The following is a 14,785-nucleotide window of genomic DNA, read 5'->3' as shown; positions in this document are numbered from 1 at the left end:
TTTAAAGAATAAAGTGCTGAGTGAGAGTCTGGTAATAGGCAAATATAAAACAGAAGGTAAGCTTTGCCTCTGGTTATTTCTCAGTACATTTTCAAGAAGTGACCAAAAAAAGGGAGCTACTGCACTGCAGTTACTGCTATTACACAGAGTTTCTGTCATAAGAAACACAGATCAATCATTAGGGCAATCAGTCATGTTATTATTATATTTGAGGATGATTTAGCTTTATGAGTCACTTTTCTTTTCCCAAGAGGGAAGAAAGATTATTTTTATTACTGTTATTAAGAATAAAGTACTAGGTATGGGCCTGGCAATATGCAAACATAAAACAGAAGGCCTGTTTTGTCCCAAGATGTTTTCAGGAAGCAACAAAGGAAAGGGAGTGACTTCACTGTCTTGTGACTGTTAGCTTTAACTGAGAAAACCACTTTACATGATTGAACAGTTGTGCCTACTGTGTACAAATGCCCATACATTCTCTGAAAAGATTATCTAGGATCTAAAAATTTAGTTTTATAGGTAATGGCAAAAAGAATTTTGTTGAGCTGCTGTTGCTGCTGTTGCTGCTGCTGAGGACCAGTGTGTTTTCACTGAGATTCTGAGAGACCAACTTTCAAATCCGCACTTGCACTTGGAAACCCACTGAATGACCTTGGGGAAGGCAATGGCAAACCACCTCTCAAGAAATCTTGATAAGAAAACTCCTCAGTAGGTTAATAAATAATAATAAAATTTTTATTTATATGCCGCCCTTCCTTCGATCAGGGTGGCTTACAACATAAAATACAACATATTAAAATACATACAAAAATAAAATACAAATTACAAGGAAAACCAACAATAAAAGCCCCATAGCCCAACCTCTTGGCCACGAAAGAGGAGGGAGGCCCACAGGATAACTATTCGGGGAATGCCTGTTGGAATAGGAAGGTTTTAAGATCCTTCCTAAATTGGGCCAGGGTGGTAGACGAGCGGAGCTCTGTGGGCAGCGCGTTCCAAAGGGCTGGGGCAGCTGTGGAAAACGTCCTCCGAGAGGTGGAGGCTAATCTAGCCCCAGGCACCTTCAGTAGCTGCTGCCCAGACGTTCTGAGGGTGCGGGGCGGAATGTATGGGGAGAGGCGGTCCTTTAGGTAACCTGGGCCCAAGCCATTTAGGGCTTTATAGGTAATTACCAACACCTTATATTGAGCTCGGAAACGAATGGGCAACCAATGAAGATCTCTTAAAACTGGTGTTATATGGCTGGTCCTGGGAGCACCAGTGACCAGCTGGGCTGCCATGTTCTGTACCATTTGCAGTTTCCGAGTTTGGTATAAGGGTTGCCCCATGTAGAGTGCGTTGCAGAAATCCAGTCTCGAAGTTACCAGAGCATGTACAACAGTTTCTAGGTCCCTCTGGGCCAGGTATGGGCGCAGCTGGCGGATCAGCCGAAGCTGATAACAGGTGCTCTTGACCGTCGCATTCACCTGAGCTGTCAGGTGAAGCGACGAGTCAAGAAGCACCCCCAGACTGCGCACGGAGTCCTTCACAGGGAGCGTGACCCCGTTCAGGACAGGTGGAACCACCGCCATTCCTGGACCAGGAGAACCTATCACTAGTACCTCCGTTTTCTCTGGATTCAGCTTGAGTCGGTTTTCCCTCATCCAGCCCATTACTGACTCCAGACAGGCCACGAGAGGAGAGACGCCATCCCCAGTCACTGCATCAGTCGGAGACATAGAGAAAATAATTTGGGTGTCATCAGCGTACTGATAACCCCGCGCCCCATGTCTCCGGATGATCTCTCCCAGCGGTTTCATGTAAATGTTAAATAGCATGGGAGACAGAATGGCCCCTTGAGGGACCCCAGTTTTAAGGGGCCTCTCGTCAGAGCACACGTCTCCCAGCTGCACCATCTGGGATCTCCCGGAGAGGTAGGAGCGGAACCACTGGAGCGCAGTGCCCCCGATCCCCACCTCTGCCAGGCGTCCCAGAAGGATACCATGGTCTATGGTATCGAAAGCCGCTGAGGTCCACCTTAGGATCACCATAAGCTGGAAATGACTTGAAGGCACATGACAGCAACCTTTTTTTTTAAGGATAGCAAGGTTGTTCACAAAAGAACCTGACTGTACTCACTCCTAAATGTACCTTCCTTCTCTGGGTCAGGTTTTCATAGGAGAGTGGGGACAGAATTGGTTTTGCAAGTTTGAGCATTGAGCTGGCTGTCCATGGTGCTGAATGTCGACTTCTCTCCATGATGGCACCTCAAAATCTCTTTTGCATGCCAGGAACATCTGCACTCTTTAAACTAATACCCTCTTTTGATAAGAAACTGCAACAAGGCTGAAGATAAGCAGATACATGTTTTAATGTTCACACACAGAGCATATATTGTTCTGTATAGTGAGATGATACAAGCACACAAAAACACATTATATACAATGTTGCTGGTGGTATAAAGGCAAATTCTGATCTGCAGGCGCTCTATCAAGATAGTGGAGATTGTTGCACAGTTTAAAAAACCAATTTACCGGTGCAGAATTCAATTCGAATTTGGGATACATCCAGATTTTATTGCAACTGAAGTAAGCTGAGGACAAAGGGGGAGGGAGAGAGAGAGAACCTGGTACACTTTAAAAGCAGCTCAAAAATGCTTTTAAAATATGACAGGGGATCAATTGGGACTGTCCCTATCAAATTGGGACATTGGAAAATATCCATCTGGCTGCCTTTGGGAGTCCAGCTAAACCCAGGAGGAACATCACAGCTACTTCATTCTTTTAACACGGAACATATGTAAACCTGGCAATATCTACTGATAACACAACAAGTGTTCCTATTTCCCCTACTCCTACACATTTATTATTTTAGCTGGCGTACACTTAGAAGATGTGTTTGAGTACAGCAGACATAGGTTTGTTTTTGTTTTGTTTTTTTGTTTGCTTGTTTTTAATAAGAAGTCTTTTAAGAGACAGTCCACACATGGAATGTTTCCTATGCATGTGTGCAAAAACCAAGCAAAACAATAGAATCATATAGTTGGAAGTGACCACAAGGACCATTGAGTCCAACCCTGCCATGCAGGAACTCACAATCAAAGAAGCACCAACAAGCAGCAGTGGCCCCTTCAATTGCTAGACAGCTGCTGAGGCAGACAGAGGAGATGGAACTGGCTTCATATAGAACAAAGTCTACAAATGGCTGAACGATGTTTTGATTAAAACGTAACAAAATAGTGGCCAAGGGCTGTTTGTTTTTAGTAGGGCATTTTTGAAAATTCCTGTTCAAAAGATACTCTCAAGACTCTGTTTTACTACACTGCACATTGTATAAGCTGCCTTGATTTACAGAGAGATCTTCAGAGACTCCATAGAATAATTCTCTTTAGAGTTCTGTGCTGCTAATCCCAGGCAAAAACTACTCATCCATATCAAAATATATGTGGTTCCAATTATTTTTTATAACTGGATAGCTCTCTGTTCAAGATCTCCTGAATAGCAATTATTTATTCAGCTTTCCAATCATAGCCAGATTGTGATACGTAGGCAAAATACTTTACAAATGTAAAAATGGGGAGAACATTGGGGAATTTGGTGTCTACTTTTATTTGCACATCAATCTAACAATCAGTCAATCAATCAATCAATGATATTTCATGCTCCAGTGAAATGCAGGCTTTAAATAAACTCTTTGCCCTCTCATGAATTACTATTGCATGCTATACAAAGAATGCCTGCCATTTGGACACTGGCTTCAAACAGAAACAAACCTATGCTAATAATTCTTGATTAAAAGAAAATAGTCTGAAAATGTATAGCATGCTAGTTCTATTCAAACAAACAATTTCTGGAGGTAAATGGGTGGGAAAGAAGTGCTTTTCTAAATCTGCATGACATGATTCATTAGATTCTTTGTAGGAGAGAAAAGTCAGGTAGGATACACAGAAGTAGCAACTGAGAAAATATTGTAAAATATAAAACTTTATATTATATATATTATAAGCCATGTATGGTTTAGTTTGTGAGCATTTTGTCTGATTGATTAGATTTTGGCAACACCAAAATGTCACTGCCTAGGGTAGGGAAAGTATACTTCTATAGTTCTGTGTTGTGCACTTTAAAAAAAAAACATTCTTCTCTACTGTGCTTGCAGGTTTGTTACAAATACTTTTCCACACAACGCATAATTAACTTATGCGGTTTTCTGCCACAAATGATGATAGCCACTGATTTCTAGATTGTAAGCCTGAGGACAGGGAACTGTGTAAATTTACAGTGCTTTATAAATAAAGGTTAATAATAATAAGAACAACAACAACAATAATAATAATAATAATAAATTTCAACCTCTTTAGACCTGCATTAAACAAATTCAGTACTGCTTAGCACTGACACTGCTTTGAATCTCTAAATTCAGAGGACTATGAGGGTGAATTTCAATTACTTGAGAGAAAATGTAATAGATTTAAAACTTTGCTATGCCAGCCTTTATCCAAATGGATTCCAGAGGTTTTGCAAAGTATGAATAAAGTGAACCATGACTATACACACACTACCATAAAACAGCAATGACATTTGTCAAAAAACAAGGAACAGATACAACTATTTAAAAAAAAAAACCTCATAATGCAGACAGAGGCAACATAACTATTAAAAATGACTTGGACAATTTTTTAAAAGTCTTAACCTGGAACTGAAAAACTGGCTTTACATTGTTGCACGGCACATCCAGTCATACTGAAAATATGTGGACAGACTGGAAAATTACCAGCTTGTTAGATGACGGGAATGCTGCGGATATAGTATATCTAGATTTCAGTAAGGCCTTTGACAAAGTTCCCCATGACATTCTTGCAAACAAGCTTGTAAAATGTGGGCTAGACAAGGCAACTGTTACATGGATTTGTAATTGGTTGACCGGCCAGACCCAAAGGGTGCCCAACAATGGCTCTTTTCATCCTGGAGAGAAGTGACCAGTGGGGTCCCACAGGGCTCTGTCCTGGGCCCAGTGCTGTTCAACATCTTTATCAATGACTTGGAGGACAGAATTGGGGGCATACTTATCAAATTTGCAGATGACACCAAATTAGGAGGAATAGCAAATACCCCAGAGGACAGGATCAAGATTCAAAATGACCTGAATAGACTAGAAAGCTGGGCCAAAGCTAACAAAATGAAATTCAATACAGAGAAATGTAAGGTACTGCACTTAGAGAGGAAAAATGAAATGCACAGATATAGGATGGGCGACACCTAGCTGAATGAAACTACATGTGAAAGGGATCTGGGAGTCCAAGTAGACCACAAGTTGAACATAAGTCAACAGTGCGATGCAGTGGCTAAAAAGGCCAATGCAATTTTAGGCTTCATCAATAAAAGTATAGAGTCTAGATCAAGGGAAGTAATAATGCCACTCTATTCTGCTTTGGTCAGGCCCCACCTGGAATATTGTGTCTAGTTCTGGGCACCACAATTCAAAAAGGATATGGAAAAACTGGAGTGTGTCCAAAGGAGGGCAACTAAGATGGTTAAGGGTCTGGAAACCATGTCCTATGAGGAACGATTTAGGAAGCTGGGGATGTTTAGCTTGGAGAAGAGAAGGTTAAGAGGTTATATGATAGCCCTGTTTAAATATTTGAAGGGATGTCATATTGAGGAGGGAGCAAGCTTATTTTTTGCTGCTCCAGAGTCTAGGACCCAGGGCAATGGATGCAAGCTCCAGGAAAATAGATTCCACCTCAACATTAAGAGGGACCTCCTGACAGTAAGGGCTGTTTGACAGTGGAAAAAACTCCCTTGGCGAGTGGTGGAGTCTCCTTCTTTGGCGGTCTTTACACAGAGGCTGGATGGCCATCTGACGGGGATGCTTTGATTGGGAGTTCCTGCATGGCAGAGGGTTGGACTGGATGGCCCTTGTGGTCTCTTCCAACTCTATGATTGTATGATTGTATGATTCTAGGTTTGTCTAGGAAGAGTATAGAATCAAAGAAGGGATTCATTGTATAGATTTTTTCTAGATTTAGTATTTGGTATTACCCAGAATTATTCAAAGATTTCCTGGCTATAATTAACTAACTGATTCACCCCCCAAAATGATAGATCATGGATGCTCTAATTCCAGGATAAACTAATGTTACTAGACCCACTGGACATAGCACCCTGTTCAGCTTTATGCAGCTATGCCTCCTTTTCATTTTATTTAGATGTAAAGCAGAAGTTGATGGTTGCCACACGTTTCAGGATTCCCCCCCCCCCCATAGTTCCCCTAGGCCAAAAGAAGTAACTAATCATTCCATTTACTAATTATGCCCAAACAACATAGTAAGTATTTAGGAATTGATTCTGAGTGGGAGAAATTACTGGAGCTGAAAAGACTTTAGTATCCACTCCCACTTCACAGGATTTTAGGTTTGCTATGAAGTGCTGTCAAGTTGGCTTCAATTTATGGTGACCCTATGAATTAGAGATCTCTAGTTAGAGAGCCTGTTGTTGGATATTATAAAACTCTGGGCTGTGGCTTCCTTTACTGAGTAAATCCACCTGTAATTCAGTCTCTCTCTTTTCCTACTGCCTATTAATGATAGGCATAATCTTTTTTTCCCTTACTATTCAGGGTTTTTTGGCCACCTTGGTAGCTGTATAACTCTTCTCGAGTATCACATTTGCCACTGTATTTATCCTCAACAGAAGCTACTTTCCATCACATCTTACTGATGTGCACACCTATGTTTATATACACATGTCTGTTCCAATTTCAATTTCTCTTTTCAAATGTCCACTTTTTAAAAAGCTCCTTTATGCATACACATAAATTCTACACCTGAAAATGCCTTTTGGGGGAAAAGAGATTCTGCTAAAATTTGAATGAGAGTGCCAAAAAGTAGTCCACTTGAATAATGTTGAGAATTAAGGCAATCTTGGGAAGAGGGAGGTCCAAAGTGCTTGAAGGATGAGGAAGACAGGGAGCAGAGTGACAGTAAATGCATGGAGAGGGGGGAAAAGCAGGAAATGTAATTAAGAAATATAGAAAATAGCACTGGGGAGCTTGGGCAGGGAAGACCTCAAAAAACATGAGGCTGAAAATCTGGTAATGTGCAACACACTTCTGAAATAGGAAGGAGTTTCACAGACCTGGCAGGGTTAAATTGGGAAAAAGTTCATCCCTCTTCCCAGTTTGGGGAATAACAAAACCCATCTTTGGGCACAACTTTGGCTGATGAAGTAGCCAGTGAACCTTGCATGATGTATTTTGGCTTCATGGTGGCTCCCAGTCCCAAGTAGGAATGGACTTTTGAACTGTGCAGCAATTTGACAGTGTGAAGGGGAATGTGCACAGCTTTCCAAAACAAAAACAAAAAATACAGGCACATGGTGTTTTTCTTATGTGTATATAATTACACTAAAGTGGCACAAAATAGAAAACAAAATGTGACACCAAGAGTTTTCAGTAAATTGAATTGCAAACCCTGTAGTATGGACTAGACTGTCTGGGGAAGAGAAGACTATGGGGAGGAATTATATTCCAAAAGTTTTAGGATTAATATAGATTGGGGTAAACATACAGACACTAGAGCGTTCAATGTAATGATTTGGGATGCTATGCACTGGTGAGGAGGAGGAGAGTTAACACAGATTGGGGTTAATATCAAGATACTAAGGTGTTCAATGTGTTGATCTGGGATACTTCTGCAGAGATGGACTAATGTAGAGAAAAAGGAGGAAATATGACATTAACTTGATTTTCAGCATTTTAACTTTGCAAATCCCATTGACTTCCATACATTCAAAAGATATCTTTATCTCTCCTGTTCTCATCCCTCTTCTCCTCCCTGTAGCTGTTCTGGAAAAATATCTGTATGCCAGATGAGGAGGAGAGTGACACAGAGACCTTCAGGATTTATTGATGTCAGTGGGACCAAGAATGCTGAAAATCAAACTGACATCATCTCTTCTGCTTGCTCACTTCTCTTCCTTTTCATGCCAGTCCATTCCATGCAGAGTGTACTGCATCCATACTGCATGTATATGGAAAACTCTACTATCTGGATGTTTAGCCCAATCTACAGGTTTTTGTTATTACTAAAAAAAATTTTGTTTTACTAATTTATATCCTGTCTTTCTCTGAGACCTAGTGGCTTACAGACTCTAAGAAGATCAGTGCAATGGAACCCCCCTCTCCTTCCTCTCTCCTCCTCCCCTCCTTTCCTCTCCTCCTCCTGACTAGTCCATATTATACGGGGATCCCAAAAATTGGTGTACTAATATCTGGATATTAATTTCAATGTGTGTTAATCCCAAAATTCCTTGGATGAAATGCTCTCATCTTATCATCACTAATCTATCTCACAGAGAGATTCCCCCAGATCAGTGTCCTGAAACCACTAGTGTCTGGATGCTAATCCTACGTTAGCTCTGAAATTTTTGGAATGGAATTGTACTGTCCTGTACTTCTGCAGTGACTAGTGTAGATGACAAGAAGGAGGAGGAAGAGAACTTCAAAATCAAACTTTAGCATCACTACTGCCAAGCCCTCTTTGCTGAGGTCAAAGTTTCCCTTTTTGGAAACAAAATAAAAAATGAATAGTTGTTTAAACACTGATTCTTTTCACAACCACTGCTCCTATGTCCCATTAGCACAGGGTCCTGAGCACACTTCCCTTTTGCTGAAACGCAGAAGTCCTGGTGCCGTTGCCACCACTCCAAACACTCCAGGAGCATGGAAATGGGAGTTGTTGTAGCCATGCCACCATCGCAACCCATGTTTATACCTCTCCTAGCCCTGTCTCCAAGGGTCTCTCCTTGATCCAGCTGTCTACAGGAAGTGTGGATTTAAAATATGTTGTGGAGCCCCCATGAGTTTGTTGATGTGCCCCAGGACCTTGCAGTGCATAGTTTGGGGACTGACGATATAGAGGATGAGGTATTAGATTTGGATGAAACACACTTCTGAAATAATCCAGTTTGAGACTGCTTTAACTGCCCTGGCTCAATGCTAGGTAATTCTGGGAACATTAGTTCTATGAGACATTTATCCTTCTCTGTCAGAGCACTCTGCTGCCAAAATAAATTATGATTCCCATGGATTCCTAGCACTGGGCCAGGTCAGTTAAATTGGTCTCAAACTGGTGTGTTTTGGTCCTAAGATACAAATCCAGGCATAACTATGAAGCCCACCAAGTGACTTATATGTACAATTACCGCCCCGTACATAAGCTGCACTCTCAAATGAAAGCTGGAAAATGAAACAGAAATACCTTGTTATGTGTCAATAGTTTTAGCCATTACCCCAGATGAGCTTGCCTTCATTTCCAAATAGAGATTTTTTTGTTTTGCTTTTGTACATGAAACTGATTTTAGAGCAAATTATTTATGTCTATGATCTAAGGTTGGCAAACAAGACCAAATGGAAATAAAGAAGCAACTTCGTATTCATACCACAGAAAAAGAGCTTTCTTAGCTTTTCTCAGACTAATGGGATCAGAAATTGTTGTACCTGGATGGGAAGACTGATCAGAAGAAATCATCCGATTCTTGCTTGGAGATAGCCTAGGAGGTGCATAGAGGAAAGCAGAGGCTTTCTCATCTGATCTGGTAGAAAAAGCAACTGTAAGAAAGGAAGGAAAAGGAGCAAAAGTAAAATGTAAAAGGATCTAAAATTTCATTTTTTATATGTAGATTATTTTCCCCATGATATAAATTCTGGAAGTTAATTCTATCTAAAATAAAAATACATTATTGGACAGTGGTCCAACCATGCAGCACAGTGTGGTGGTTTGCACATTGGGTTGTGACTGGAGACCAGGGTTCAAACCCCTGCTCAGCCATGGAAGACCATTGGATAACCTTGGGCAAGCCACACTCTCTCAGACATAGAGGAAGGCAAAGGCAAACCCCCTCTGAACAAATTTTGCCAGAAAACCTTGTGATAGGGTCACCTTAGGGTCGCCAAAAACAACTTGAAAGCACACAATAAGAAAAACAATGGTTAGAAAACAAGTGCACATCACTTTCTCCATACATTGATAACAAGACTATCCAATTAGATTTATTTGGATTACCAATGCCTACAATTTCATAGAAGTGGCATAACAACTTGGAGAATAGGGAAAGCATCTCTAAGTGTTTTACTGTGATGACAAATGTCTTTGCCAGCTTTAGCAGCAAAAGCAGCAGTTGGAGTGATGCAGGCGTGTGCTTGCTCTATCACAGTTGCATTATGCTGAGATACTAAAGGATAGGATGCAAAACCTTGATTATTTTGCCTTTGCATGCAAGAACAAATAATTATTGTATTCTTCCCCCACCATGAGAAAAAATGAACATTCCTTCACAGTATTCTTGTATTTGAATGTTCTGAAGTGTTGCAGAGGAATTATTCTAGAGAGAAAATATGTAGGTTTGATGGGGGGGGGGGTGTCTTTTTCCTGCATAGAAAACATGTTTCCTGGTCAGAAAGAAGGGCTTCTGTGCAGGAAATCCATTCCCTGCACAAAAAAACAGATTTTCTTGTGCAGAACTCCCACATATTTCTCTCTGCAGAATAATTCATCCTAACATTGCAGAACATTCAAATACTGGGAGAAAATTGTGCAAAATAATCTCTGTTCTTCTTAATAGTTTTCCGACCACTGGGAAAACCTTTTTTGACTGAAGTGAGAAGGAACTAACTCTTTTCATCCTTATTACACACTGATTTATATTATTATTCACAGCCAATTAGCAAGACTTATTTTGGATGTAATGTTTCGATGACTGAAGAATCTCACTAGCAGATTCACTATATGTGTAACTTGTACACGTATGCATTCTACTCATGAATGTGCCAAGGAAGCACATCTGTTTTCATACTATCTCATGCTCTGGAAACAGAGGTAAAGCAGAAGTCATTGTGATTTGCTGAAACTACTTGGGCAATCAGTTTGCAGTACTTACAACAAAAACTGAAATGTGTGAGTGAAGTAGTACCAGTGGCATCCTTCTAGGAAATTCCAGACTTGGATCTGACTGTAAGTGGGATATTGCAAAGATGGAGGTAAATTTTGTAAATGCTTATTACAAAAAGGCTCACCAATGGCATATAGAGTGTATGTTTTGTGTTTTAGTTGCACCTTGGATAAAATAATAATTTTGGTCTCACAAGAAAGGCAGAAAAATGCTTGAACATTACTAGGGATGTTGTATATTGTATTATATATGTATGCAATCCAGAGATCCCATTAAAAGAGGTCCTATGGAATTGTAGGTAAGAACAAATCCCTATCTGATTTACAGCCAAACAGCTCACAGGGATATCTTTAAAGTTTAAACTGACCAATCCAGACTCTTTGTGGAGAGTGTGACAGCATCTGAAGATAAATCTAGATTAAAGTACCAGGCATGTACCCAGGTGATACCTTTTGTTCAGATGCTTCTATATGATTGTGCCCCAGATGTATGGCTTTTGTAATGTTGTCAGCTTCAAGCACAGTCAACCAGCAAGGACACATACAAAATACAATTACATCCAAAATCCCCCCCTCCCAAAACAAAACAAAACAAAACAAAAAATCAAAGAACAACCCAGCAATACCTTCATTGAACCAAGAAAAAATGAACAACATACATCATGCAAGCTTTCAATGCTTCACTGGTTTCTTTATCAGGCAAATATGTTAAATATCATACAGAAGAAGATGATGATAGTGTTAGAGTCACGGGCATACATTTTGTCAAGATGCTGTTTATGTTGTTGTTAGTTAAGATGGTCTGGAGGGCAAGCAGAATTCAAAGACATTTTTAAAAAAAGATTTTAAGTTTTCCCTTTAATTTCCTCAAAGTTTCTTTTTCTCTCCTCCTCGATCCCTTGCTTCACTCTCTTGTTTCCTTTGGGGCAGTCAGAATGTATGGGAGAGGCTAGCTTGCAGGCTTTCAATTCTATTTACTCTTTGGAAGCAAATAATATTGGTCCCAAGGCCCTCAGCAATACCTTAGCATCCACTCAGTCAGGGACGTAGCCAAGGGGGGGGGGGTTCTTGGGGTCCGGACCCCCCTTCCATTAGAAAAATGAATGGTGCGTGCTGCTGAGCCACCGCGCCCAAGCCCCATTATAATGGTGGCACTTAGTCTGGACCCCCCCCCTTCCTAAAATCCTGGCTACGTCCCTGACTCAGTCCTCATCTCTTTGCCTGTACAAGTCTTTGCTCATACAATGACCACTATAAAAAAGCAGTATAGTCCTATATGCAAATCTATACATATTTGGAATTTATACACACACACACATATTTTGAATTTATAAGCAAAAGTTGGGGCACCAGGAAACGAGGCCCTTTCTGTTCCCCTCACTTTGAAACAAGATAATTAAAAATATTTTACTCCATTTACTTCTGTTTCTCTTTTTATTGCTCTCAGTCTATCTGTTCTACTCCCAAGTGGGCCACCGTTTCATCAGAACTTAAGCTTCCCAGCTTTCAGCTTACCAAATCCTGCCTTGGCATTTCCACAGCATTCTTCATTCCTTATTTGACAAAACCCCTCTCCCTCTATCTTTCCCCAGCCTTGTGTCAGCACTGTTCAAAGTATTACATCAGTCCATGTGTTAGGCAGTTGATATACTAACTAGCTTTTTTCTCTTCTGTCAGATATTTGTATTAAGAATAAAACTTGAACTGCTTAAACTATGTGAAGAATAAAACATGAACTGCCTAACCTGAAATAGCTGCTTCTCCACTGTATTAAAGTATGCTGCCTAATCTTCTATGTGCGTGCCACAGATCTGGAGAAGGTCCTTTTGTTCATGCATTTGTTGTGCCTCATGTATGCATGAGAAGTCACGTACTTGTGTAAACAAGGATATCTAGCAACAGACTGGGTCTTCTAACTCCCTGAACAAACTTCCTCAAACTAGTACCATCCAGATCTGTTTGATGGACAGTTCCCACCATTCCAGGAATGTGTCTGTTAGAACAATGGTACATAGTCTGACACATTTGCAGGGTGCTGGGTTGAGTGAGGTTGCACTAAAGAACAACAAAATTTTGCAGTAACTTTAGAATTTCCAATGCCACTTTCCCCTATCATATCAGTAAAACTGTGTTAACCAGTATTCTAGAGTTTGCCTATGGTGCCTCAAATTTACTAGATTTACTTCCACAATTCAGCTGGCAGTTGTTTGACAGAATTTCTGAAGAACACATTTCCATTCTGGTTCCCCATTACTCTGGTGTTTCCAACCTGTCTCTTGTCTGAAACCCAGACTAGGCCAGTGTTTCCCAAACTCTGGTCCTCAGGATGTTTTGGACTTCAGCTCCCAGAATCCTCAGCCATCTTGGCCAGTGCTCTGGAATCCTGGAAGCTGAAGTCCAAAACACTTGGAAGGCCAGAGGATGGCAATCACTGCACTAGGAACTGCATCCCTCATTCTACTTAAAATGGCAATATATTTGAAAAATTAATCATTGCAATTCCTGGTGTTATACATGCTAGGTAAACAGAAGGTTACTGGTCTTTGTTTCCAAAAATGTGCTCAAGCCTAGCTCTATCCCTGAAAGACTTCAGTGCCACAATTATTCTCCCTAAAAGTGGGTTTAAATCAGTGCTACTGAAACTAGTTGTTCCTGGACCAATGCCTATTTCTGATCCATTTGTTGCTGGTCTCTGGTCAGTTTCTACAGAAGAAACACGGGCACCAATACCCACTGAACCACAAAAAACAATGGGCAGGTGATGGTCCCTGACACACTGGAAAAAAGATAACTGCCAGTCCCTCACATCAAATAGCCTCAGAATCAATGATTTAATTCACCTGCAATTATGGCAATAGCAAAACACATCTATACAATTATTTTTATGAATAGTGCCCCCATCAGAAAGGCTGCCATGTCAAGAGTAAGATGAAACTACTCTTGGTTTTATTCTCAACTTTGAAGGAGCCATTCAAGGTGCTGAACCTATTCAGGAAGCTGGGTTTGTTGCAGCACCAGAGCTCTCTGACAGAGACGGCTAAACGTCTCACAAAACTACAGTTCCCAGAATTTCATAACATTAAGCCATGACAGTTGGTGTCAAAGTGAATTATTTCTGCAGTGCGGATGCAGCCTGGGATCTATCAACCACCATTGACAACCTCTCCCAAAAAGCAGCCACTATTTGATGTATTTCTTAATATAATAATTTATGTGGAGGAGGGAGGCATCCAGGAAACTACAGTCTTTTAACATATTCTTGAGATACTCCAAAACCTGAGGTTTTCCCATTTCCATCAATAGAAATAACAACCAGTTATATAATCACAAAAATAACAACAAGCAAATACAGGGGGGTGGGGAGAAAGAGAGACAGATGAATACCAAAAGCTACTGCTAGATGGCCTTATTTAATAGCCTCATTTATTAGAAATAAAAGATGTTGCTAATGGGTATTCCTTAACAGACTCATTAATTATCTCATGGGGAAGGAGAAATAAACAAGCTATTAATACAATCCAGGAGTAAAAATGAGATCATCTGTTTTTCTACTGAGATGCAATGAAATCACATTAAATACATAGGGTTGGGTCTAATTCTAGTAGTGCAAAACTCATAGTAACCAAGTTTTCCTCCATGTATAGTATTATAGACAATGCTTTAATTTTAATTGTGCAAGACATTGCAGATGCTTTTCCACAACAACATGGTGTTTGCTTGCTATCATTCTCTTGAGCAAGTCATACTCTCTCACCCCAGCATAAAAAAAAACAAGAGAAAACATATGAGGTTTTGGAAAAATATTTTAATGACACTCATCTATTAATCAGAACCCATTCATTTAATCACAATCACATTAAG

The 14,785-nt window shown here is 40.3% G+C and overlaps 1 protein-coding gene across 1 annotated transcript in view; it reads right to left on the bottom strand.

Moving 5' to 3' along the window:
* Positions 1 to 14,785, bottom strand: part of LTK (leukocyte receptor tyrosine kinase) — a 167,976-nt gene that overhangs the window by 93,134 nt on the left and 60,057 nt on the right. The window contains exon 2 of the mRNA XM_089523151.1: positions 9,475 to 9,585. Coding sequence (XP_089379277.1) covers positions 9,475 to 9,585 — 111 coding nt within the window. The remainder of the gene's footprint in view (positions 1 to 9,474; positions 9,586 to 14,785) is intronic.

The sequence above is a fragment of the Sceloporus occidentalis genome, unplaced genomic scaffold (genome assembly GCF_023333645.1).
Source record: "Sceloporus occidentalis isolate IW3139 unplaced genomic scaffold, rSceOcc1.0.p SCAF_4, whole genome shotgun sequence".
Taxonomy (NCBI): Eukaryota; Metazoa; Chordata; class Lepidosauria; order Squamata; family Phrynosomatidae; genus Sceloporus; species Sceloporus occidentalis.
The sequence above is the reverse complement of the archived record's forward strand: the minus strand, read 5'-3'. Positions and strand labels throughout refer to the sequence as shown.